The sequence below is a fragment of the Siphateles boraxobius genome, unplaced genomic scaffold (genome assembly GCF_051911475.1).
Source record: "Siphateles boraxobius isolate OS27281-9 unplaced genomic scaffold, OSU_SipBor_1 29, whole genome shotgun sequence".
NCBI lineage: Eukaryota > Metazoa > Chordata > Actinopteri > Cypriniformes > Leuciscidae > Siphateles > Siphateles boraxobius.
Window position 1 is genome coordinate 11,565,688 of NW_027508908.1, and position 27,040 is coordinate 11,592,727.

Consider the following 27,040-nt stretch of genomic DNA (forward strand, 5'->3'; position numbering starts at 1 on the left):
TTTTTATTTATTTAATAATTGCGTTTATTGATTTTGGAAAAAAAAAAGACATGACAGACATACAGAGGTAATCATTCATTATGGAAATGGTTGACAGGTTTTGTAAGGCAGATTCTGCTAAATCATAAAACGATTAGAAAATGAAACTGCCTTGATGAATAACAAAACAGGCGAGCAGTTATTGTAATTGAAATTTGAGCTTGGGCTGCACAGGAAACATGAATGTCTAATCAGGCTTAGTTTTTGTATTGGTTCACCATCTCTTCCAGTTTAGCCTGGTTAGACCCCGAGAAATCATCCAGCTACAACAGAAAACAAGTGATTAAATCATCCAAACAATAACCTGAAATAAATTAAACACTAGATGCATATTCATAAAGATATATCTGTAACTTTGTACGGTTGATATGTGACTAATATTAGGTCAATTAAAAGCTTTATGCAGCACTCAACAGAAAGACAACAGAACTAACCTTCTTCCCGTTCTTGTAGAAGTGGAATGTTGGCATACATTTGATCTCACAAGACTGGGCTACATCCTAAAAAAAACACAGAATGTAACTTTTATATTGCGTAAGACTTTTTTAATTGCTCTCATTCTACAGCTTTGAGCTTATGAGACTTGCAGGGCACATTTAGAGCAAGGAATGAAAGCAAAAACATAAAAGTGTGACTAAAATGTAACCACACCATTTCATACTTTATTCTCATTCTTCTACCCTCTAGTGGTGTATTTCATGCGTTAAAACAGCAACAAAAAACAAAAAAAATCTGCCATGTGACTTTTTGTTACAGATACTTCCCTATACAGACATTTCACATTGTATTTTACATACAATACCTATGACTACACAGCAAGTATTTGCCCAACTATGTTACAAAAGAAAACTTAAAAATAAAAAAAGGTTAGGTGACAAGAGCATTTCTTTAATCCAAAGGGATTTGGGCCTAAACACTATGACCAACTATGGTTGCAGTAGAATAACCAATAAGATTCATGAAAGAAAAAGCTTTACAAGGAATTCTGACTGGTTTTATTAACATGACTGCGTTTATTGCGTTCGATTTGGATTAAACCGCACGATTCATTTGGATTTATGTTACAAATTGTTTTTATGAAAGTTTTGAAGCATCAGAGTTTTGGGTGAATAGACTTTCAAAAGAAGGACAGAAATATCACAGATTTTATTAAAAAAATATCTTACTTTGTGTTTCAAATAGGGATGCACCGAAATTTAAATTCTGTGCCGAAACCGAAAATTCTGGATGCACAAAAACAGAAACTGATTTAAAAAATAACTGTAATTCCTTATTTTAAAATGATTGTTTGGATAATTGTATTATTATAAGACTTCTTTAATTGAATACAATAATTTAATAATATGATATTTAAAAATACAAGCAAATAAATTAACCATTTTACAAATAAATAACTTTTATTTACACATATTAACAAATACGTTAATTAACAAATATTAGACAGAAAATAGGCCTATATTAAAATAATATACAATATCATTATATTATTATTCATTCAGTTCTATGCAACAATCCAATTTAACAGATTTATTTTTTGAACAATTATCAAAATAATGTAGTTCTACTATTTTTGAAGATGCATTATACAGTTTTGTATTGGTGCAGCGAATTATGTGACATGAGTTGGCATTAATTATTTTATAACATTACAGCTCTAACAAAAAAAAACTCCCAATAGAAAACTCACCTGTGCATCATCCACGTCCACTTTGAGGAAGACCACATTAGCATAGGAAGGATTTTCAGACAGACCCTACAAGCAAGTCAAATAAGTTAATTCCAACAATCCAATTAATATAGTGATTAAGATGCGAAAAACCAAAGGTTACTTACTTTGTAAAAAGGTGCAATGCTCTGACAAGGCCCACACCATGTGGCTGTAAAGTCAACCACTATAAGCTTATCACCTGCCTCAGCCAGAGCTTTGTCAAAGCCGTCCTGTGAACACAAGTCAATGCTGGATTTCATATTCTGCCACCAATACCGGAAAGAGCTATTTTTAAAAACAAGACAATGTCACTGTGGACCCTTATTTTTATACAGGCAACAACATGTTTGTAATAGTCATGAGTATGTGAACCTTATCTGCCTTTACATCATTCCAGACTGTGGAGTAAAACCAGCCACTCCACTCACATGCTGTTCCAGACCAGCTTTTATTAGTCTGTGTGCATTGCTAGATGATGCACAAAGCTGCTTTGTCTGCTTTTAGAACAATTTTCATTAGTGGAGAAGAAATAAGCTAATGGCTACATTTTTGTCAATAATTAATTATTTGCTTGTTTATAGAACTGTAATTTAAAATAAATATAGTTAATAATGCTGAAATTATTGTTCAGTTAAATGCGTATTTTGTGCATCTCATTTGCTATAATTAAATTGTAATACGTATATACTGACCCACATGTCCTCTAGTTACAACACAAAAACCACAATGGTAGACCACCCGGGCCGTCAATACTTTTGTAATGTTAAAATTAGGCTATTTATCAGTAACAGACGCAATCAGACAACATGGTGCCTTCGCATAAATTCAAACAAATAGTAAGAGGAAGTCAACATGATGACAGTTAATGATGTCCTTGTATACCGTCTTGCCTCTTTCACTGCGGCAAATTATCAAAAAAGAAACAGGAAAAACTCGGAAGAGTCCAACCCACGTGATTTGATGGCGCGCTTCGTCTCATCAGGCCGCGATCACAGAAATAAACAAATTAGGCCTATAGAGGAGTCAGAGTGTGATATTTTAGTTATTCAAGTAAAAATATGAGAACACGTTTTTTTTACCGGCAGGATGAGACGACATTGCGTTGTCATAAGCAGGAACTTGTGTAACATAGCGGCTTGCCAGCTGCCGCAAAACTATGTAACGTTAACGTCATTTCACGTGCATTGGCTCATAATTTTACAACAAAACCGTTGTGGTGCGTAACGTTACATTAGAGTGGCATTTGGGGGGGGCTTGAATAATTTTTAGCTTTCGGCTGTTGTTGTGGATAGGTAACTTTCCACATTCACTGGTGTAAAGAACCGATTAGCAGATAGGCTAACTAACTATATTTTTAACAATCTGAACTGGCATATTTAATTGTATCCTTTGTTAATACTTTGTTAATTCTTACACAGGGCTGTTACATTTTCGACAAACGTAATTGAAATCGGTTTGATAGGCAGCTAAAGGCTCTCGTGCAGTTAGTCAGCAAAACGTGTCCTCCCAAGTCATACCGCGTGAATTTGCTTATTTTTCGGTCTAATTAATTTTTAAATGAAGCTGTGTTAAATCAAGCTGTCGCTCTTACCTGATCTTCAATGATGATGATCATTTTATCGCTTTACTGCTGCCTCGAGCTCAGAGAACAAACCTTCCTCAACACGCTCGCCCAGAAATGGACAGTCTGCTCGCTGCCTGTATGAATCAAGCGTGTAGTTTACAGCATCGATTCATTCAAAAAGCCCTGCCCATAAACGCGCTCTCCCTGGCGGACAAGAGGCTAGAAATGCACCATTTTATGGGACTCTGTAATGTGGGAGTGTACTGGACATTCTTGCTAAAATAAGCTTCTGTAGATAACCTCCCCCTCCAACATGTTTTAAATATTAGATTTTTTTTTACAGAAGTTGTTAAATCCACATGTCGTGTTATTTGCCAGACATCTCAAACAGTTTAAACCGTCAAACAAAGCAGTCAAACCCGATTTTATATTGATATAATTATACTTTCTAGCGTTGCATGATCATAGTTGATGGCATTACAACTATTCTTTGCACGTCGCATTGTTTTTTCCTCGTCTGTTATCAGAACAGACACAATCCACGTTTAAATTTGCATAAACAATTTTTTTACAACCCTATGATTGCCACTAACAATTCTCATAAATGTTAACTTTACAGTGATTGTGCATTTATATTAAAACACTTTTTAAGCCAGTGTCAACTAGCAATTGTTTTAGCATTGCAATATAACTTTTGTTGAATTCTCATTATTTTGTTTCTGATTATCACAGTGCAGATATTTGATCTAATAGACCTGTCCTTTTTGGGGCCTTTTGCACTGTTAAAACAAGGGGTGAAAGATAACAGCAAATGTGTTAATAGAATATTCATGCTGAAAATCATGAGTATTTTTATTTACACTCATGCAAGCTCTACCACAGGTGATGAATGACGTGTGCTAAAAACAGTCCATTAAATATCAAAATTAATGGTAAAGCAATGAGTAAATGAAAAAAATGATACATGTATATTTATGACTTTTCATGAAAAAAAAAAATGTTACCAGTGGCCACACTTAACATGCACACAAATTGCCCACATAGGTAATTCTCATGTCTAGTGCCATGTGCTGTTCCTTTTTTCTGCTCTTTAGAACAGCCTTCAGCTTCAATCAGCCTGTTCGGTGATGTCTCGTTCCATCCCACCCAATCACATGTTAATCATTTTCTTTGAACACTGATGAAAATGCATGAGATGATGGTGATGAGTGTGTTGTAATAGGATCTGGAATAATTGCTCTTTGAAGTCCCTGAGTACGATGTTGCCACAGATACGAAACACTGCTTCTAGCAGCTATTCACCGATTCCAGGTGTCTGGCCTATGTCTCCATCATTTGGAAAGGAAGCCTTACAGCCGCTTTAAGGTCATGTGAGTGTGGTTGTATAGCCCTAAACGTTTGACTGAGGCATGAACATCATGTTATAGTTTAATAATGAGATCTTAGGCAGTCTACGAAGGTTTTCATTGTGGAAGAACTCATTTATAAACATCTGGTTTAAACATGTTCACAGTGAATTGGGGTAAATGACACTAAAGATGTTAGAATGCTATTACAACTGATTACGCCAAATAGATAGTTGGCAAAATGACCTCAATAAAAGTCCTTAAAAATTAAATTTGCATTCAAATGAACTATATCAAACATTTTACAAACACCTAGATGAATGCAAACCCTCATATATCCGAAGCATCAAGTTCTGAAAACATGGTCTACAGTCCATATCTCAGATCCGATTTATAAGCCAACAGTTTTACGGAGACTATTATTAGCATGTTAATGACAGCCTTCATATCTAATCAGTCTGCAGCTGTAGAGCGGTGATTTTAAAGTGGACCTGTCTCGCTCATTCCACTTCCTAGGTGTTTTGATCTCAGCCGTAGAGTGTAGACAGATAACAAGTGATAAAGTGAACAAGTGAAAAAAAGCAATAGATTGAAAACATGGAAATAAGGGACAAACAAACTAAGCTGGAAGCAAAGGTGTCAACTGATCACTCCCTAAAATAAGAGTAAAGGGAACATGTGAATGTTTAACTGGCTGAATTGAGCTTATAATAATAATAATGTCCCCAAACCAACTTGTAACTTAAAACTGAATTCAAATATCATAACTATTTTCCGAAATAGTGTAGAGTAGACATTGCATAATGTGTAATGCTGTCATCTTGTGGGTCACATAGTGCTATAGTCAAAAAGAAGCATGACCTTTAGACTGACCATCACAAAATATAGAGAAAATTTAAGTTTTAATATTAAAAGCCATTTCTACTCCGCAAAAAATGCTAAATGTTCTATAACCTAAAATGTGCTTGTATTAAATTAAATGATTTTGTTATGTTTATAGGTTACACCAAGGATCATATCATGAATAAATATCAGTTTTATTAGTCGGTTTTTTTACATTAAAATACTTTCTCCAATCCAAGTTTAATGTGCAGACTTAAGTAAACCATTGGTAGGTTTTTGAAATGTGTAGAAATCGTGATGGTTTCGAGTTCAACGTTTTCCAACAAAGCTTGTTTTAGTGGCACAATATAATTGGTGAATTTGAATATTGTGATACTTATTTGTGAGAGAAAAAAATATTTGAGTCTTCAATTATGTGAAATATCCTTATATCCAACAGATTTTGACCCTTATCTGTCTTTATTCATGATCCCTTCAGAATTACACAATAAATGCATGTCATGTCGTCTGTTGTTCATATTTATTTTTGAAATTATGTTTGATATTGATGACATGTTTGACATATCTGAGAATTTATGTTCAACGCATCATCAACATTCACACATCCCCAAAGCCATATTAAAATATATATTATCCAAGAAGACAGATATTACACTCAATATTTGGGAAAAATCACAATAAAAGAGTAATTTTTATTTAGTCTTACTGCTTTAGGTAATTCATTTAATACGTCAGCAATGTTTGAACAGATTCTTCAGAGAAAACACAACAAAATATGAGTAATAAAGGTTAAGAAAATAAAGCTGCACAAATGCCCAACATTTAAAATGCTCCAGTGTGTTATTTACTTGTAAATATGATTGCTTTACATCCTTTACAACAACTTCTTCCTTCTAAAAGACTAAAGCCTGCTTATGGAATATTCTAATCATAAAACAGATTTGTCAGAAGAAAGAGCCTGCTCTTGAAAAGCTTGTGAAGAGGACACAACGAACAGCACACATGCTTGTTAAAACATCAGTTTTCAGTGCATGAAAGGAAAAAAAATGTAATACATTGCAGTATTTCTCACATAGTTATAAAGTTATTAAATGTTTCATGTAATCATCCAGTTTATTATGAATAAAATAAAAGTTTTCATACATCAAGGTAAACACAAATGCAGCCCTCTGAAACATGTCAGTAAATACAAAATGCATTCTGCACTTAGAAAGCAGAACAAACGTAACTAAGCTTTGGATAGTGACATGCTGTAAATGTGATACAGTACGTGTTGTTGGTTATGTGGTCCAGTTGTTGCAGATATAGATGCATGAGATGGATTAAGGCTTGGCTGTTGTCTTGCCTGGTTCCTTCCAGCCACCAAAAGCTTTCTCCAGGTAGAGGGCGGTGGCCAAAGAGAGACGGTCCTGTAATTTACCGGTCACAATCTGTACGCCCAGGGGCAAACCCTCCACACTCAGCCCTAATGGACACTGGGTCACTGGCAGACCCAGGATATTAAAGATACCTGCAGAAAATAGAACCGCTTAGAGCCTAGACCCCTTCGGGAAAGTGGCCCATTAATGCCACGACACACCAAGCCGACGATCGGCTGAGCATCTCTTAGCTCAGTTTTTGCATTATGTCAACACTGTTGGCAGCTTTTTTAGTCTACTAAATATAATGAACTGAATAACAGGCTAGTATAGGTAAAAGCCACATTTTATACTAAAATAAATGTTTCTTAAGTAGCGACTAGTTTCTTTTCCTTTATTAGACTATGCAAACAATAAATGAGTTTTTACTAGATTCAGTGGATCTTGAACTTGTTTTTTATTGTTGTCCAGGCTGGTGTAGCTATATTTAATGACTTTTGATGAGTTTCCTTTGCTTCATCCATGCAGTTGTCATCAGCAGAAAAAGCCTTCTCTACAAATGAATTGGTTAGTTATTTTCCCGCTCTTGCTACAACATGGCAGCTGCGCAAATTGATTTTTAAAATGCAATCGCAGTTTACTATTATATTTCTCATTGTGGTATTGTAATTTAAGGGAAGAAATAAAATAATACAGACATAATTGAAACGCGGGACACTGCTTACGTCTGGTTGGATGTGGGACAAAGCACCCAATTTCGTCTGTTCTAATTTTACATCAGCTGACCAGAGAATTCAAATATGCAAATATTTTCATAACGACATGGCTGTCTGAATGAAGAAAGTGATCATCATTACTCATATTCAAAATAGTAAGAAAGTGCTGCTTTGTTCACGGTTTGTACATCCACAGTTCTAGTTAAGGTTTCTCATTTTGAATTTTGAAAATAGACACCTGTCACCTGATATAGAGTGTAATTTCCTCTCACGCAGGCATGGAACGTTCCTACTAGTTGGCCAAGCAGAGCTTTAAACCCGGATGTATGCGAGGTGACGCCACAGTCTGTTTTCATTGAGGCTAGTCCTTTGATGTTGGTTTGGTGTGTCGTAGCCTTAATAAGTAGATTAAAACCAACAACACTTACCAGTGTAAGAGAAGTTGAAGGGCGTGAAAACTGGGTGGTGGTGTTTTGGGGCAATCTGTGGATGAGAGGGGTACAGCAGCACTCCATCTGTGCCTAGTAACTTCTCCAAATCTTGCTGCAGACTCTCCTTCTGCTGTATGATGAACGAAGATGGATTGGAACTCTGGAATAGCTCAACTAGAGCCAGACCTGAGAAAGAGAGACAGAAAGGGACACTATTATTATATGCATTCATCTTCAGATACAATAAATAGTCTCAAAAACACAAGACTTTGGATACTTTTGGGAACGGTCATCACAAAATAATTTGTGAGACATGGAGCGAAAGAGGAATTACAAGTTAAAAGTCTACCTTTTTTTAAGTGTAAGCTTATTTGCAGTGTCACACACCTATTGCTGCTATAGTGTGAGAAGAAAACCCCAGAAACCACTTGAACAGCTCCCAGACTGGCCAGACCTTCTTCCCGCCTTTACTCATTAGCTCCGAAAATGAGGTGGGAATCTGAGATGGAAAAAAATGACAAAACCATCTGGTAAAAACTACGTTGACAACTAGAACTTCATTCATGTTATGCAGCACCCCGAATACAGTATAAAAATGAATATGCTTGTATTGTAAGAAAGCATGTGAGTGATTCTATAATTGCAGGTACATTTGGTGTCCAAAGTCATTATGTTTTTCTTTTTTCAAATGGTTATATTTTTAATTATTTTAATCATTTGTTACTCATTGTCGTGGATCACAGGCTGAAAATCACAATTTCTTGTTGTCTGAATTAGTCAGAGTATTTATTTTCATTATGTATCATTGTGTAATCAAAACATTTTATGTTACTTTTCTTTTTGGTAATATTTCATTTATAAACGCCCTATATAGTAATTTTCTTAATTCTACAACATTGAATTGTTTAATAACTTTTATCTTCTAAAAATGCGTGTCCATTAATCTTGCGTTAATTCTGTTACTGTACAGAACATCTCATTTAGCCTTCAAATTGGTGGAATTATCTCCCACAACTGTAAGATACAGGAATGATGTCACTTTCCCTCACTGATAAGGTCTGAAGCACTGAAAGGTACGTGTGCTCTCTCTGAGAAAATATTTTAATCTAAAACGTTCCTACACCAAGAGTTATTTAGTAAAATGGCTAAATTGTTACCACAATATAAAAAGGAAACCAGAATTTGTTGTCTAAAAGTCTTTTAATCATGATTTCATTAGTGCCATGTGCTCTTAGTATTTATGCTAGCAAGTGAAGTTTTTGGCTAAAAAGTTTAAAATGGTCAATTCTGTTACCATCAAACTCTGTCACCAAGGTAGAATAACAATTTTGATAGTATGTAACAGAATTGACAGAAACAGAGTTGACAAACAATGGTCTAAAGAAATTTTTTTAAACAAGTTTTTGTTGAGTGAGAATTTGAAAGTTATCTCAACAATCTTCTGAAATTGACTTTATTTTTAAAAATTTAAGTTTAATATTTTATCCAATACATTAATTTAATCCATGTTATGTACAACAACGGCATACAAATTGTAATGCCCAAAAACACACACCTTCCCATCCTTGCCAGGTGAAGCCATCATAGTTCCCCAGATCTGGAAGGAGTATTTGAGCTGTGGGATGAACAGCTCTTGAACCTTAACCCCAAGGTCTGCCTCTAAGCGTTTGACCACCTGAAAATAAAGCTCATTTTGAGATAAATATCAATTGACTGAAGCCCCGCCCCCACACCTACTTACCATCTTCTGTGCCTGAAGCAGCTGTGCATCCACTGGAGAGACTAAGTGAGAGCCCCCATTGTGGGGAACGGAGAAGAATCTCAGCTTTTTCAAATCTACTTCATCAGAGAGAGACAGTCTAAAGAGAGTGAAACAGACAGAGAGAATTTTTCATTTGGGATGCATTCATAATAGGGTTTGATTTAAACCACTGAAAATAATCAAGATGAAACAGCAAGATGAAAGTCACGCAGTGATTATGCTTCAAGGAAAAAAACAATGAAACTATAATGCAAATACACTACCGTTCAAAAGATTGAGGTCATTAAGTTGTTGTTGTTGTTGTTGTTTTTTTTTGGGGGGGGGGGGATTAAAGATACACAATGTAACTTGGCTCTCTGAATGTTTTTGTAGATAACCATTAATAGACAATATTAATGGTTCCTTGAAAATAAATTCCAGCACAGCACTATAACAACCATCATGAAATGACCCTTCACAATATATAATGCTTTCAAATGAACTCTGTTAGAGCTACATATGGGAGATTATCTGTTCAATAAAACACCTTACTCGCCTGATGCCACTTTTTCAAACCAACATTTCAAATCCCTCAGTTCTCGCCATCTCCGAAAAGCCAAGCCAATTTTGATTCTTGTTTTATTATGAGCTCTATCGCGTTTCTCTTTTGCCAGCAGACTCTCCTCTGTTCTGTGTTTTTTTAAAACGGGTGATTCCACGAAGGTTGGAGATTTAGCTGCTCCACGTCAACCTTTCTCACTCATTGTGACAACCGACGCCACTCCCACACCATACACGCGTCAAACGCTGCTTCAACAATTGAGATGTTGAAGGACATCTCAATTCTCTAATTACACCATGAGGAACCAGGAATTGAATTTTTTATTTTTTTTACCCTTTTAACCAGTTTAATATTCTAATATACAAATAAGATTACCTTTGATTCTCCTCTCCTCGCGTCTCCCCCGTAGGATCCGAGGGAAAGATGCAAGGCAAGAAAATCAGGACAGAGGGATCAAAGGTAAATCCTATTTGTATATTGGAATATCAAACTGGTTAAAAGGGTAAAAAAAATAAAAATAATCCTGGTTCCTCACGGTGCAATTAGAGAATTGAGATGTCCTTCAAGATGGCTAACTTTGATCAGTTTTTGGGTCACCGGCTGGAGGATGGAGTCGCAAGGAAACGAGCAAGCATCAATTTCAGTATTGAGAAACATTCAATGTAGCTGAAGCAACTTTCTCCATTTACAGATATGACAAAACACACACAGGCGAGTGACATATGTACGCAATTTCCTGCGAAAACCATCCCGTCAGGTCTCAAATATAAACCCTTATAATAGGCTTACCATAGTGAATCAGGGTAAGACAAAAAACATTTTGGAAGAAGGAATGATGATGTATTGACTCTTTCAATTTTGTTCATTTTGAAGAAAAAAAAGTTACATAGTGTACCGTTCATAGTTTTAATCAGCAAGGATTAATTAAATTGATCAATAATGACAGTAAAGACATTCAAAAGATTTCCATTTCAGAATAAATTCTGTTCTGTTGAACTTTCTATTCATCAAAGAATCCTGGAAAATAGGATTTCCATAAAAATATTAAGGAGCAAGAACTGTTTTCAAAATTGATAATAAAAAGCAATCAGCATTTCAGAATGATTTCTGGAGGATTATGTGACACTTAAAGGACAATTCCGGCCAAAAATGAACCTAGGGCTAAATAACACATGGGTACCGAGTCGACCGTTCTCTGGGATACGTTTTCATGATAATCGAATGTACACAGTTTTAACGTTAGTTTTAGTTTAACCACAGATTATTTTTTAACGCTAGTATATAGGGCATAGAATAAGTTAAAAAAAAAATCGCTGCATGATTTTCAAAATAATTGTGTCCCTGTTGTTTTCACACTGCGTTACTATCTGGGGTAACATTCAGTTGCTGGTGTGTTCACACTGCACGATGGATCGGCGACAGGAGGTTTCACACTGCATGACTTTACAAAAGAAAGAATCGCCGACAACTTCTCCCTGGTCCGCAAACTACGTTTCACAACCAAACAAACGGGAGAAGTGATAAGGAAATAACGGAAGATCACGCGTGTGTGAGACCGGAGTTCTCGCGCGACACTGAATTTGTAATTAAAAATGATAGCCTACAAGAAGATTGCGATCCAAATTGTCTGTGCGCTGATTTGCAGCGAAAATGAGAAAAATAAACAGTTCATGCAGGAGGAAATGGTTGGGAAGACGAGGGGAGCAAGGACTGTGTTTTGCAAAGAGAGTTGGGGGTAAATAAATAATTTTACAAATGTCCTGCTGTTGCTGCTGGTCATGCAAATGTTTGTGCTTTGTTTCTGTTTGATATAATTGTAAATATAGGACTATCTATTAAAATACTGATATTCTGGTCTATAACTCCTCCCTGAACATCCTGCTGTCCTGTATCTTGCTCTCTCATTGGCTGTCGGTCATCGCCGATGTAGTTTTCAGTCAGAACACTTTTCAAACAGCAGGATTGTGAATTGCCGACAGGTCCAGATATTTAGCATGCCAAATATCTCACAGGCGTCGGTGACTCGTCGGCGATTCTCTCAGATCGCGTCTTTGCTCATTCACACTGCGTGATTGTCGATCGCGTGAACGAGCACCGATTTGCCTGTGATTTCGGCCATTTGTCTGCGATTTCTCAAAACCTGTAGGCAAGCCAAAATCGGGGCTAAAATCGTGCAGTCTGAACTCGGCATAAGCGCCTACAGTGAGGGGAGGAGTGAAAAAAGCGCAGGCAAGTCGGACAGTTCTCGCTTCTCGCAGTGGATCTGACACCTGCGAGATCAATGATGGATATCGCGGGATTCACGCTCGTGCACAGTGTTGCTAATAAACTGGATGTAATTTAAGTTCTGTTGCTTTTATATCAAAATACATATAATGAACAAGTCACCCAAAGTACTTATTATTTAATTCCATTCCAAATAAGTGTTTATCAATAATTTTTTCTTTAATACAGACATAGGCTATGTTTTTTTTTTATAATAAAATGACATTGCATTACCCATAGAGATCGCACTGTCCGAGAGTTTGGGAATATTCACACATAACATATACACATAAAACATGATATCCGAGTTTTAAAATCAAACATTTTAAAAGAGAACAATACATCACGGTTGTTTAAACCAATCAACATTAAGCTGTGTCGTCAGCAAGTCGTTTCCCATCATGCTTTTGATCAGCGCAGTCAGTGGAGAGCAACTGCGCGCGACTGCAGGATCCGACATGTGCGCCTTGCGCTCGCGAGAGCTTTTCGACACACGTCAGCATGACATCAGAGCAAGGCGGACCGCACTCGGAGACATTAGGCTTGTTTGAGATGAGCAAAATCTGCGCAGAACCGTGCTGCGTTCCAGTCCACTTTTAAACATGGAAGGCGTACAAGATGGCGCCCTGAACACATGTACGTTTGTGAGCTCGGCAATCCCAAACTGTTTTATAGTAGTTATAACGAACTTTAGAGTTTTTTTGTTGTTGAGAATTTCCGTTAATTAATGTTTTGAATTCTTGGAACAACAATAATGGGAGGATCTGATAAGAGGAAAGGTGCGAAGAAGTCAGGGAAAACAGTGCCGGACACTCCTGCTAGATCTGCTAGCACAGGTGACGATAAAGCAGTTTGTCCTGCATTCGGGGTTTTGAAGGACAGTTTGCATGATTATTGTTAACAAAATGATGAGTCTGAAATTATGCTGGCGGAGGAGGTGATTCCGACGCATCCTGACACTACGTGCAGTTCTCCGGCCGTTAAACTTCGAAGAACTGATAACGTAAATACGGCAATTATTTCCACACAGCTCTCTGAGCTTTCTCAGTTGGTGAAAAATAGATCATACGGTTTGGAAAAGCTGATTGGCGAAAACTCGCGGGTGATTAAAGACATGAAGGAAGAGATCTGTAGGAATACGTAACGAATCTCTGGAATGATGGAAACCATTGAGTTTGTTTGCAGCGAGGTTAAAAGTTTGAAAAAAAGAGTTGATTTTATTGACTCGCGCGCAAAGAAAGAAGAAATTAACTCCACTGAGCGTGAAAATCGCCTGGCTCATCTAGAAGCCTACACACGCAGATGGAACCTGAGAATCCACGGAATTCCAGAGAAAGAAAGAGAAAACGTCCGTCATGAGGTTATCAACGTGTGCCAACGTCTTCTACCACAATTTAAAGATCAATTCCCTGAAGTTGTTGATGTGGCGCACCGACTTGGCCGTGTTAATTCAAATAATAAAGCTCGTGGAATTATCTTCCAATTCACCTAGCGCTTTTACCGAGATGCTGTCTAAAAATATTTCCTCCTGCTTAAAAGGTAACGGATTTGAATTCCGCATTGACTGATGCTATGCTGACTTGACCTTGGAACTGATATGCGTGTGAATTCTGGATCATCCACTTTGAGCCAAAAATGCCGTTACCCACTTTGACTGTGGTGCGTTTTTTTTAATTTATTTTTTTACATCCACTTAAAAGAAATAGGATTATTTCAGACTTTCTTCGATTTAAGTAATAATGTGAATTACTTCAACCCTTAAAATGGGAATTATAGTTGTTGTTCCTCAATTGTACATATTTTTCTAGATAGATTAATGAAGGGATTGTTGAGCTCATTCCTTGCTTGTTCTGACCGGTTAGGTTCTGTCTCGGTGACTTAGTCCTTATACTTGTTCTTAGAACTAATTCTTTCTTCTATTATTGTTCTTTTCTTCTTCTCTTTATTCCTCTATGTCCTTATCTGTTATTTCTTTAAACTGTAGAGGGCTACGAAACATTCTTAAGCGTAAAGCAGTCTTTCTGTATCTTAAAAGTTTCAACACAGATTTTTGTTTTTTACAAGAATCTCATTCAACTTCACAAGATGTCAATTTATGGAGACCTTGGATAGATGGCCCCCCCAATCTACTAAAACTAATTCTGAGTATTTATTATCCTTTATGCAAAAATTTTCTGTTGTTGATGTGTGGCGAGAAATCCATCCCTTGCAAAAAGTTTTCACATGGAACAATAATTCCCTTTCTAGACAATCCCGACTTGATTTTTGGTTGACTTCAGCAGAGTTGTCAAAAATAAAGACTGATATACTTCCCTCACTATTGTCTGACCATAAGGCCATTTATATTTGTATTCCATTTTTATCTGCTCCCTCACTGAGTAAAAGATCCTCATATTGGAAACTTAACACCTCAATTCTTCAACACAACCACTTTTAGACATGCACTTGCGAACTTCCCTAAGCACTTCCCCTTGGGGGAATCCCTGCCGCCATTTTGAAGTGCGTTCCACTTCGCGAAGTGGACGAGGGAAGTTTATATGGACAGACACTCGTTCCCTCGATATTGACCGAGGGAGCGAGTCTCCTTCATATGTACACTTCAGGCAGTTCCATATACCACAATGCAACACGATTGTGACGACACCGCCGATCTCGTCTAATCACCACCACCACAAACAACTCTATGATATATATTAGTTAGATGTTTTTAATATAAAACAACCCAAACACACCTATATATATTTGGATGCTGCATTAAACAAATTCTTAAAGGGAAAAAATTGTAAATAATAAATCAACTCCATAGCTGATTCCAAGTGATCAAGGGCTTAGGACGTTCCAGTTCAGCCCATTGCAGTTTCCGCCCAGAAGTGTACACTCGTGCAATGTAAGCAATGGCGCACATCCGAGTGAACGAGACGGAGGGAAGTTGGCGAGTGAAGGGCATGTCAATTTTGGACTGGAACGCAGCCTTGATCACCGGTGATCAGCGCGCAATGCATGCTGGTTAGAAATATGTCCGAGTGCGGTCCGCCTTGCTCTGATGTCATGCTGACGTGTGTCGAAAAGCTCTCGCGAGCGCAAGGCGCACGTGTCGGATCCTGCAGTCGCGCGCAGTTGCTCTCCACCGACTGCGCTGATCAAAAGCATGATGGGAAACAACTTGCTGACGACACAGCTTAATGTTGATTGGTTTAAACAACCGTGATGTATTGTTCTCTTTTAAAATGTTTGATTTTGAAACTCGGATATCATGTTTTATGTGTATATACATATACATATGTTATGTGTGAATATTCCCAAACTCAGTGCGATCTCTATGGGTTATGCAATGTCATTTTATTGTATATATGAAGAGTTCGGATGCAAAAGCCTCTAATGGCGCTTTTCCACTACACAGTACCAGCTCGCCTTGGCTCGACTCGACTCGACTCGCCTTTGTTTGGTTTTCCACTGTGTAAAAGTTGTACCTGTACCTGCTTTCGGGTACTTTTTTTCGTACCACCTCCGGCGAGGTTCTAAGCGAGCTGAGGCGAGCTAAGGCGATACTAAAATGTGACGTGAAAACAATGCCGACTGCTGATTGGTCAGAGAGAATCGTCACTATTCACTGCGTCATCATTGCACGCGCCAGATGGAGTATCCAGAATAACCCCGCCTTTTTTAAATAGTTTAGCCAGAGATAGTTACTAAACTTACTACTATTATTATGGCAACTCGGAAGAATACGCCGTGGTCAAACGAGGAGGTGCAGACATTCCTTTGTTTGGTTGCCGAAGAGAGGATCCAGCGAGAGCTTGATGGGGCAACGAGGAACGAAAGGCGTCGCTATGACGACCGGGTACTATTTGTGGCGATACTTTCTGCAATGGAAAACGGAACGAAAAGCGAGCCGAGTCGAGGCGAGCCAAGGCGAGTCGAGTCGAGTCGAGTCGAGCTGGTACTGGTAATGGAAAAGCGCCATAAGTGCCATCTGAAAATTTCTTCTAGAATTATCATTTTTATCAAGCTCGTATATTTTAGTTAATTAATTTCAATTAAATGTCAATGAAAATTACCTGTTAATTGTCATTTAAGTGAAATTACTGAACTTAAATATACGAGCTTGATAAAAATGATCATTGTAGAAGAAAATTTCAGATTACACTTAGAGGCTTTTGCATCTGAACTCTTCATATATATATATATATATATATATATATATATATATATATATATATAAAAACACATAGCCTGTCTGTATTAAAGAAAAAATGATTGATAAACACTTATTTGGAATGGAATTAAATAATAAGTACTTTGGGTGTCTTGTTCATTATATTTATTTTCATATAAAAGCAACAGAACTTAAATTACATCCAGTTTATTAGCAACACTGTGCACGAGCGTGAATCCCGCGATATCCATCATTGATCTCGCAGGTGTCAGATCCACTGCGAGAAGCGAGAACTGTCCGACTTGCCTGCGCTTTTTTCACTCCTCCCCTCACTGCAGCCGCCCAACTCTCGTCTATATTTAAGGCAAGGCAAGGCGCATCTCAAACAAGCCTATTTCTAACCGGCATGCATTACGCGTTGATCACCGGTGATCGGTTCTGCGCAGATTTTGCTCATCTCAAACAAGCCTAATGTTTTCCCCCACGGGCTAAATTCACATCACGTGACGGGGCGTTCCCGGGGGCGTTCCCAGACCAACCGACTGTATCTATGGAAACAGTCTGGAGACGGCAAATTTCGTAATGTTTCTTTTCGCATATTCACTTTATCGATAACATAACAGCGCAAAAGTGGATGGAAACGAGGCTAGTGAAAAGTGTTTTCTTAAAGAAAAGTGTTAAAGAAAGGGGGGGGGGGGCTTCCAACCCGTAAGCCAATCACATAACGTTTGGTTATGACGTGTGTTATTCGCCAGCTCAGCCGCATCGCATTCGCACTTCCACTGTAAACACATGTATGATCCGAAAACGAAACCATCGAGCGAAATACCGGAGTGAACATGGCTGACCGAGTTTTGTTGCCTCATTAACCTGATCCTCCATGAGTGCAACCAAGGGGGACACAATCACAACTATCGCATTGCCGGCCTTTGGCCTCCCCAGTTTCTCGCTGACGATCGGTAATATTTGATAAATTAAACTTTTACCAAAACCTGTCGGGAGTAGGGCCACGACATCACCTCCATACAAAATGTTTACCAAACACTTCTTGTTCGGCCTTCAGTTTGGAAATGCCAGGAATATTCTACACAACAGAGCGAATTGCATCCCGTGTCTCCATATTACGGGCGTTTTCGATTTCCCCAATCTTAAACTCGGCGCTTAGCGTCTACGTCACGGCTCTCAGCCCGCCCACTGTTCGTTGATTGCCCTGTTTTCTTTTACTGTCAATGGTTTTCAGGTCGGAGGAAAACTGAGAGACATGTCGATGTCTCAGACTAAGTACAGAAGCGAAATGAAATTGAGCGGAAGTACGAAGTCTGACGTAGTCAGGCTAGCAAACCGAAGCATTGAGAACTTTGTTAGTGTACAGACATTTTAATAATTAATTATAATTTAATTATAAAATACTTTATAAAGACAGTACACTTCTCGTATATAGGCAGGAGCCATCTTTGGAAAACAGTCTCGACCAGTCGAACCACGAACGCTGTGTTACATGAGCTGAACTGTGACTATCGACCAGGACGTAGCACGGCCTTCGTGGTTCGACTGGTCGAGACTGTTTTCCAAAGATGGCTCCTGCTTGTATACGCGAAGTGTACTGTATTGTCTTTATAAAGTATCTTCTTATTAATCTGTCTGTAGCAATTTAGATTTTTACTTATTCGATGACTCATACACTAGCGTTATAAACTAATCTGTAGTTAAACTAAAACTAACATTAAAACTGGTACATTCGATTATCATGAAAACGCATCCCAGAGACTCAGTATTTTTTTACAGTCTATGGTCACGAAACATTAAAGAGACACAAAACGGTAGGCGTATTTATTGTTTAATTGTCGTTGACTGACCAAATTTGAAAGTTGAGACTTTTTTCCATTTTAAATATGACCTGCTCGGTCCTGTCTGTCAGCGCGTTGTCAGTGTCCTCTATTTTTCCCTGCTTGAGAACATGGGTTGAATCCGAAATCGCCCCCTAAACACTCATTCACTAAGTTAGGCCTATTCCATACGTTAGTCCACTAATACTGCTCACTTGGAGGAGTGAATGAAAACGAGTGAGCGAATTCGGACAGACGTTGAGAATACAAAGCTGTAGGCCTATCGCCCCCTAAACCCTCATTCACTAAATTAGCCCTATTCCCTACGTTAGTCCACTAATACTGTTCACTTGAAGGAGTGAATGAAAACAAGTGAGCGAATTGAGACAGCCGTTTAGCGTACATAAGCTGCACACTCGTTAATGCAGTGCAATGTGGTATTGAATAAGTGCAATCAATAACGTCCACTATGGTTTCTCACAAATCTCTACGTTCATTTAAGACTTTATTTAAATTAAATAATTTAAGACTCTTATGAGGACACTCAACAAAACAGACATTTTGGCATAATTTTTGTGTTGTTATGGTTTGTTCAAGACCGAAAGAGAACTCGATACTGACCCGCGTCTTTTCTGTGGGTCGTGTGTGTGTGTGTGTTTGTGTGTATGCGTGCGTGCAGGACTTAACGGATACTGCGTAATTGCGTTAAATATTTGTAACGCTTAAAACTTTTTTTTGCGGTGTCGTGGTGGGCAAGTGATGAAACCAGTGTTGCGACTGAACAACGGTAACACCGACTACCGTAGCAAGCCTACTCTGTATCCATGGCCCAGTCCCAATTCGCATACTATCCGTCCTAAATAGTATTCGAAAATAGAGTTCGTACGTCCCAAATCATAGTATGTTGAAATGAGTGTTCCAAAGATACCTGGATGGTCTACTATTTCCGCTCAGAATCCGAAGTGCAGATCGATGCACACTCTAACGGTTAAAGGGTAACTAAACCCTTAACCACCTTTTTTTAGTTAATGGTCTGTAAAAATGGGGCTTTATTATTGCTGTTCATTGATTCGAGTAACTTTTTTGACATTTGGGTATAAAGGGGTTTAATTCTACAATACATGGTGTAAAAACGTCTGAGTGCTGCCCTCTTCAGGTTTAACGGTGGCTACTGCAGTTGAATTTTCCTATTGGATGTCTGGGGTGGTTCGTGACGTAAGCGGTGGCAGGTAAGCAGGTTCCAGCTCACCACACCCTTGGAACCATAGACATAGGCCGTTTCTCAATATGCGTTCTTGTCTGTACTTGTGTTCTTGTGGACTTGTGAAACGTCATCAGTCGCTGCCCAAGTACTGTCCCAATTCAAAGTTCACATCTAGCCAAGTCCAGTTCAAATCCCCGGATGTGTTCTTGATCCGCCCCGTTTACCGAGGATGCATCGAGAGGTGACTTGTGCGGACTTGAGACAGCCAGGTATCCCAGAATGCATCTCGCACCAACCAGCAAACGTCAATAGCAGAGGAGAAAACCCGCGTAATATCAAAATACTACTGTTATTGTGTCATGAAATGTAATTTTAAGAGTGTTTCAGGCGAGAATGTAGTTGTTTAAAGCTCAAATCTGTGGTTTATTTATAAAGATAGCGCCTATTTGAAAAATGTATCTGACGCTTTCGGAGTTGTGAGATCCAGGTGATCACCGGGTGTTCAACGCCCATCAACCCCGACTGGAACAGCTTTGCCTCGGCTAGTGCGTCTGACGTGTGCCGCTGGCTCTGGTGTCTCTAAACATGACGAATATTCGTCGTGTCGATCTTTGGTCTCACACTCATTAAACTATATTTGTTCCATGGCAAATCGTTTTGGCTGAGGGCAAAGTGAAGTTTCATAACTTTATATATTTAGGCTATTTAACTTTGTAGCCTAATTGTTTGCTTAATTTCTCATTGTAAGTTAGCTTCTTATACCTTTATACTGGATATTATTGATCAGTAAAAATTACGTTTAACAAAAAGAGACAGGGTTGTTTTTTTATTTTATATACTTTAAAATAGATATATATTTTTATATTTATTTTAACATTCTCTTCACTATATGTAAAATCAAAATGACACAACCCTGTCTCTCTTTGACAAATGGCAATACAAATCAAGAATGTTTCATATTTTTAAAATAAAATAAAAAAAGAAGCAGGGTTGTGTTTTAATATTTCATGTTGTTATAAATATGCAGTGAAGATAATTAATGTACACGTTGCCTGAACCACAATTGTGTGGCCATTTAGGCTAATATATTTAATTTTTTTTGTTTTTTTTTTATGAAAAGAGGCAGTGGTGTTTTCTAAAATATTTCGTTTTATTGTTGACGAAAAGAGGCAGAGTTGTAGCATGTTTCGTTTGATGCCTAAAATATACAATTTCGTATGCTATTTCATCACTCAATTCACTTCTGAGAACATTGGATGCGAGAAATCTACTGTGAAGATTTCAGATATTGGCATTTTTACGAAAATGTATGGCGAGTCGTAAATGTTTGAGTTCTGTATGAGGGTATTGCGCAATACCCGCAAGAACACATCGTCTCAAACTGTCAGCAGCGTTCTGTGTGCTCGTCACCTTGCAAGTTCATTCTTCCAAGAACAACTAGCAAGAGCGTTCTCCCCAAGAACACAAGTCCGTTCTTTGCATTCTTGGTTTTGAGAAACACCCATCATATGATATCTATGCTTGGAACGAGCTACCACGCCCTTTGGCCACATAAAAACCATCTTGTTTCGTCAAAACCACTGTTTCGACAGTCCCGAAATCTAAGCTGTTGTCCCAAATCCCGAATCCTGCCCTGATTGTCCCGAAAATTATTCTAAAGCAAAATCTTGAGTAGGCCTAGTTATTGTCTGATAAAACATTAAAAACTGTCCGTGGAGGTTGAGTCGTGAAGAGAGTGCAAGTTTCAGCAGCCGCGAGCTCAGTGAATGAATGTGCAGGCAGCTAGTAAAGAAGTGATTGATTTGTCGCGGCACCGTGTGCAAAAAAATACTTCGGCAATGAACAATGACTACATATTAGACTACACCCCCGAACTCTACTTTGCTGCGGCGTCTTGAGGTGAGTGATCATATATATTTTAATCACAATTTATGTTTAGGCTAAAGTTAATCCTCTGGGGTCGACAACGAGCGGGGCATTTTGCTGGATTTTTTCACATAGCGGCAAAACACGAATATGCCTACAGAGAGCGCGCGCTATTGACATCAACTCGATAAAACTCGACCGCAGTTTGAGCCAGCGGCTCGAATTGATATGGCTCTGGCCCTGTGTCCACAGACAATTCTACATCCTCGACTTAAAATGACCGCTCTGTTGCAAAGCTACTTGCCTCACTCCAGTCACTCTCCATTTTAGAGTCTGACAGCAGCTGTCAATCAATCAGTCTCTGCGGGTCTCAGGTGCCCCCATAAAACTTTTGTTAAGATATGTTTAGCCATTACCTTTTAAATGCAATTTATATTCAAATTGCAAACACATGAGGAGAGTCTCCGCATGAAAGACCCACGACTGCAGAAGAACGTGCTCTCCGAAATGGTAGGAAATCAAATTAGATTGAATGGAGGATTTTAACTGTGACAAGATGATTGACAGGGCAGTTTACGGTGACAGGATGCACGCAACAGATCTTTCCGTTAAAGATGACGTGATAGTATGTACCAACTCTTTTGCTACACAATCAAAAGCATGTACTTTTTCTTCACAAAAATAGTACATACTTTTAGTTCGTAGTATAAGTAAGCGAATTGGGACTGGGCCCATGTGTTATTTAGCTCTAGGTTCATTTTTGTTCATTACTGTATTTTTATCAAATAAATGCAGCCTTGGTGAGCATACGAAACTTCTTTTAAAAAGATAAAAAAAATCGTACAAAGACCAAACTTCCGAATCATAATGTAGATGCTATGTAAGTATTTCTGTCATGTTGCACTTATGTAAAAAGTTCATATTTGCTCAAAGTGTTGCTGTGAAGACCATATCTATCTAATTATTTTGTAAATATCATATTAATATTACTTGTTTGCATTGGGTCCTCCCATGATGCTTAGCATGGGAATCAGGTCTTCTGCATAGCGGCACATAGGTCCTGTACACAGAAATCCCATCTGCAGTCCCGAGGTGGGAGGATACTGTCCATCATTACTTACGATACCTTTATGTACAGAGAAAACCAAATGTAGTTTGCGTTTCTTATGGCCTTAATCAACATTACTACAATTACAACGTTAAGTATATTTACACAGTAGAAACCACATATCCTTCTGTAGACTGTCACACAACTGCACCCATTCTTCTTACCTAATGATGGCTTGTGTCCGAAGATGCCATTGAAAAAGCAGGGAATACGGATACTACCCCCGATATCTGACCCAACTCCAATCACAGAGGCACCACCACCCAATATACTGCCCTCACCTCCTGCAAGTGACAGAATTAACTACAATTAATTTTCATAAATGTTTTTTTTATTTTTTTTTTATTTCAAGCAAATAGTGCAACAACAGAAAAGATATACAATAATAATAGTAAAACTTATTGAACCCCACCCCAGTCTGTCAAAGAATTTATACAAGAAAAAAAAAAGCTGCTTCCTGCTTCAATAATCTCAGATAAAAATAAAAGAAGAAATATATATATATATATGTGTGTGTGTGTGTATATAAAAATAAATAATAGCAATAATAGTACCTCTTTGAGAAACAATAATTATAGTTGCACAAGTGCAAAACCACACATACATACTATACATATTCATAATATACAAATATTACCTCAGATAGCAATGATTATCAAATACCAACAATGGTAGATGGAATACCACAAGGGTAAATAACAACTAGTCCAACACTCCACACAACATGAATACAATCAAACCTCATTACTATTATAAATAGACCAGATCTTTTGTTTATAAAGACGTTTGAAATTGTGTATGCCTTGACATTGCTTTAATTCCGGCCCCAGATTATTACACAAAGTAACGTTGCCCTGGCAGTCATATTGAACCTATAGTGACACCTAGTGGAGAGGATGAAACACACACACACACATGTATGTATAATATATATATATTATTTTTTTTTTTTTTTTTATTACTGCATAAGACTAAACTGGGAAGGGTCACAGCACTTGCACACTGCACACTCCTCATTTGTAATAGGCTTTGGATAAAAGCGTCTGCTAAATTATTAAATGTAAATGTAAAGTGATTGTGTCTCTTTAGAAAATTTTGACTAAACTGCTCAGTTCATATGGATTAGTTTAACTCTTTATGAACTTTTTGAAGCATCAAAGAGTCAGTTGTGTAGCGGTCTATGGAGAATACAGAAAGCTCTTCGATTTTATCAAAAAGATAATTTGTATTTCGGAGATGAACTAAAGTCTTACGGGTTTGGAATGACATTAAGGTGAGTAATTAAAGTATTTTCATACCCTTTTATTGGGCTAATAATAATATGACTGGATTCTTAATCTTGTGTGAGTGTTTATTGACTTTTTGTCAATTTATTGAAACAATCATTTTCTGTAAAGCTGTTTTGAAACAATATGTATTGCAGCGAAAAGAGATAGACAAAAAAAACTTGAATTGAATGTACATTTTTTTGTTTTAAAAACTGTTAATTTCTTTAGGGGTAAAAAGTGATACATTTTAATTAAATAACTTTGAATTCTATGTTAATGTTTCATTTTAGTTTTAGTTTTTAAATTTAGCTCTATTTCAATCAAAAAACAAAATACAGTGAGTATCTAACAGTAAAAAAAGTGTATACAAAACTCCTAAATTTGAATAAAAATGAACAACCATGTCTGCAATTGTATAATAATTATAAAATAAGAGTGAGCACATGTTGGATTTCTCTTTCAGTTTTACTATGGTTATAGTGTCAGGATGTGTATATGTGTATAAAAATGACCTGAGCTGCCGCCTGCAATTCTCTCAAAGTCATAGGGGTTGTTAGTGATGCCATAGAGGTGGTTGTGGGACTCTAGCCACATACAGAGCTCACTGCAGTTAGTTACTCCCAGTGGAATCGCTCCCGCCCTCTTCAACAGTGCAACAGATGGGGCATCTGCCCCTGAAACCAGATCCCGTCTGCTCAACAGTCCTGTTGAGTTAGGCATGCCTGTTAGGAAGAAAACAGAAAGTGTCACCCTACAGACATATACCATTCTGGAATGAAGAGTTATATAATATACCTTGCAGAGCAAAGGCCTCTTTAACAGTGATGGGTACCCCAAGTAGAGGTAGCCTGTCCTCCAACACATCCTCTCCTCCCGTCTCCTCCTCTATTAGTTTGTCTACCTGTCCGGCTTCCTGAAGCGCTGCAGAAAACCTTAATAGATGAGAATGTGTGTTCAGAGTCAGAATTAAATGTAGGTTGATCTTGCCCTTGAACTCCCTCACCTGTCCTTCACCATGGCATTGATAAGTGGGTTGACTTCCTGAATGCGGTCAATGTAGGCCTGTACCACTTCAACACTTGTTATCTAGAGATATTTGAAGGAAATCAATAAGTATTTGGAATGGATAATGGAGTAAAAGTCACTACAGCACACAAATGTATACAAAAATGTGTGTGGTACCGAACTGAAAGACAAACATACAGTAGAAATACACAGATTCAAAACTTAGGTCAGGTCTATTGTGAATATAATTCATGCAGCTAAATGCATAGATAAATGTGCACACTGTGTTATATCTGTCTGTTCTCCAAGAAAGACAAATAATTGTAAATAAATAATAAATATATATCAATAATTGGGTGGCTTTTTTGATTACTTGTAATCTTGAATAATGAAACTTCAAAATATTCTTCATCAAAGCATGTCCTAGAAAAAAAAAAACATATCCTTTGATGGTATGAGGGGTAGGCTTTTTTGATATTGTGTGCAAATATGTTGTGTGATGGTAATAACATTTGTCACTTTTGGAGAAAAAGTTTATTGCATAGTTAAGCCCTAAACAATATAGCTATTGGTTTCATAAGTGCTGCTGACCTTTGAACAGCCTTGAAAACTCGTGAATTCCTGTGTAAATACCCTCTCACTCTTATTACCTACATTAATAGCTGAACTATTATCAGAAGACAAACTGTGATGCAAATAAACTACACTGTTTGTGGTAAAAAAAAAAAACGTGAAATCATATAAATAAAAACTGTGCGTTAAGAAACTACTACAACTCCCAGCATTCATTGCAATTCACCTCGTCGCATCTCTTCCTCTGAGTGGTGTGACTGTCAAATAACGATCTTTACCGTAGCGTCATTCAAAGTGTAATCAACATGCCATTGCGGTCATGCTGTTATTTATAATAATCAAGATATAACGTTAGAGCCTATGGAGTTTTTATTTACATCTTACTTCCTTCCGACGAATCTTTCGGGCAAGCTGCATGGCTGAGAGCAGCAGAAGTGGGTTAGTGATGGGTGGGAGTCGAGAAACACCATGCCGTTGATGAGGTGCAAATAACTTAAAAGCGCCGAATAACATCCACATCACAGCTCGAAGCAGTCGGCTTAAAAACCGCTCGAACCGGGTTAAAGCCATCGTCAATGAGCAGCGATGACAGCAGTACGCAGCTTGGTTTGAAAGTGAAAACAGAATTGACTCTTTACTGCCCTCTGCATGCAGAGTGTTGTTACTGAATACTTGCACTTGGATACATTTTTTTTATTATTATTATTATTTTTTTTTATTATGCTTGCAAACAATACAGAGATGACAGACATGGTATACAATTTTGTATCAGAATTTAAAAAATGACAATACAAAATATAATAATATGTACAATGTCATCTGAACATACAAACTATCAGTGCATAGCTAAGACAAATAAAACTAAAGAGAAATGAAGAAGAAGAAAAATAATCATGAGGGTAAGACATCTTATATATCATTTAGTGCACACAAATTAAAGACATTACAATTTGAAAAAGTTTTAATAGCTTTCTTATTTACAGAGGATGAAAAAGTGTTAAGGTATAGTTTAAATTCTTCAAAAAACAATAAAAAATGGTTTGTTATTGGTGAATTTACATTTATAAATGTAAATTTTGCCCATAAAATAAAATAAATTAATAACAAAGCAGGCTTTTTTTTTATTGGGGTCAGACTCAAAGTATCCAAAGATAATGTCTTTAAAGGTTACTGTTATATCTTGTTGGGTATTATCTTTAATAAATATTTCAATATTTTTCCATAGTTGTTCAGTATATATAAACATGACCAAAATAAATGATAAACCGTTTCTGTGTGAACTTGGCCAAATAAGCATCTTGTGTCAATATTACTTTTATATTTAATCTTAAAATATTTAACAGGGTAGAATTTATTTATTATTTTAAAGCACACTTCTTTTACTTTATTAGTTAGAAATTATTTCTGTTGTAAGGACCAAATCTTTTTCCAATTAAATTTTTTAAATAAATTACTCCAATT

General features: G+C 37.4%; 2 protein-coding genes across 3 annotated transcripts; both read right to left on the minus strand.

Annotated features, from left to right (window-relative positions):
• Positions 1–3,565, minus strand: txna (thioredoxin a). The gene is made up of 5 exons (XM_077246582.1): positions 3,339–3,565; positions 1,873–1,977; positions 1,727–1,792; positions 474–539; positions 1–302 (listed from the first exon to the last, which is right to left on the minus strand). The coding sequence occupies exons 1-5, from the start codon at positions 3,360–3,362 to the stop codon at positions 237–239; spliced, it is 327 nt and encodes a 108-aa protein (XP_077102697.1). The 5' UTR covers positions 3,363–3,565; the 3' UTR covers positions 1–236.
• Positions 3,566–6,001: 2,436 nt separating this feature from the next.
• Positions 6,002–26,225, minus strand: faah2a (fatty acid amide hydrolase 2a). 2 transcript variants are annotated; one of them, XM_077246583.1, is made up of 11 exons: positions 25,964–26,225; positions 25,005–25,087; positions 24,797–24,933; positions 24,514–24,723; positions 22,898–23,017; positions 22,616–22,751; positions 9,747–9,864; positions 9,561–9,680; positions 8,393–8,504; positions 8,003–8,191; positions 6,002–7,010 (listed from the first exon to the last, which is right to left on the minus strand). In XM_077246583.1, exons 1-11 carry the CDS (start codon positions 26,147–26,149, stop codon positions 6,823–6,825), a joined length of 1,599 nt encoding a protein of 532 aa, XP_077102698.1. In that variant the 5' UTR covers positions 26,150–26,225; the 3' UTR covers positions 6,002–6,822. The 2 variants fall into 2 exon arrangements, with proteins under 2 accessions (XP_077102698.1, XP_077102699.1); XM_077246584.1 differs by having other exon boundaries at positions 25,957–26,079.
• Between the last annotated feature and the right edge of the window lie 815 nt (positions 26,226–27,040).

Coding starts and splice junctions, on each gene's coding strand:
- txna (XM_077246582.1), bottom strand. CDS start 3,362: ATGATCATCATCATTGAAGATCAG. Junction 1,793..1,872: donor GCATTGCACCTTTTTACAAA/GTAAGTAACCTT, acceptor ACTTGCTTGTAG/GGTCTGTCTGAAAATCCTTC. Junction 540..1,726: donor TGGACGTGGATGATGCACAG/GTGAGTTTTCTA, acceptor TGTTTTTTTTAG/GATGTAGCCCAGTCTTGTGA.
- faah2a (XM_077246583.1), bottom strand. CDS start 26,149: ATGGCTTTAACCCGGTTCGAGCGGTTTTTAAGCCGACTGCTTCGAGCT. Junction 24,934..25,004: donor AATGCCATGGTGAAGGACAG/GTGAGGGAGTTC, acceptor TCATCTATTAAG/GTTTTCTGCAGCGCTTCAGG. Junction 8,505..9,560: donor CACCTGGCAAGGATGGGAAG/GTGTGTGTTTTT, acceptor TTTCCATCTCAG/ATTCCCACCTCATTTTCGGA.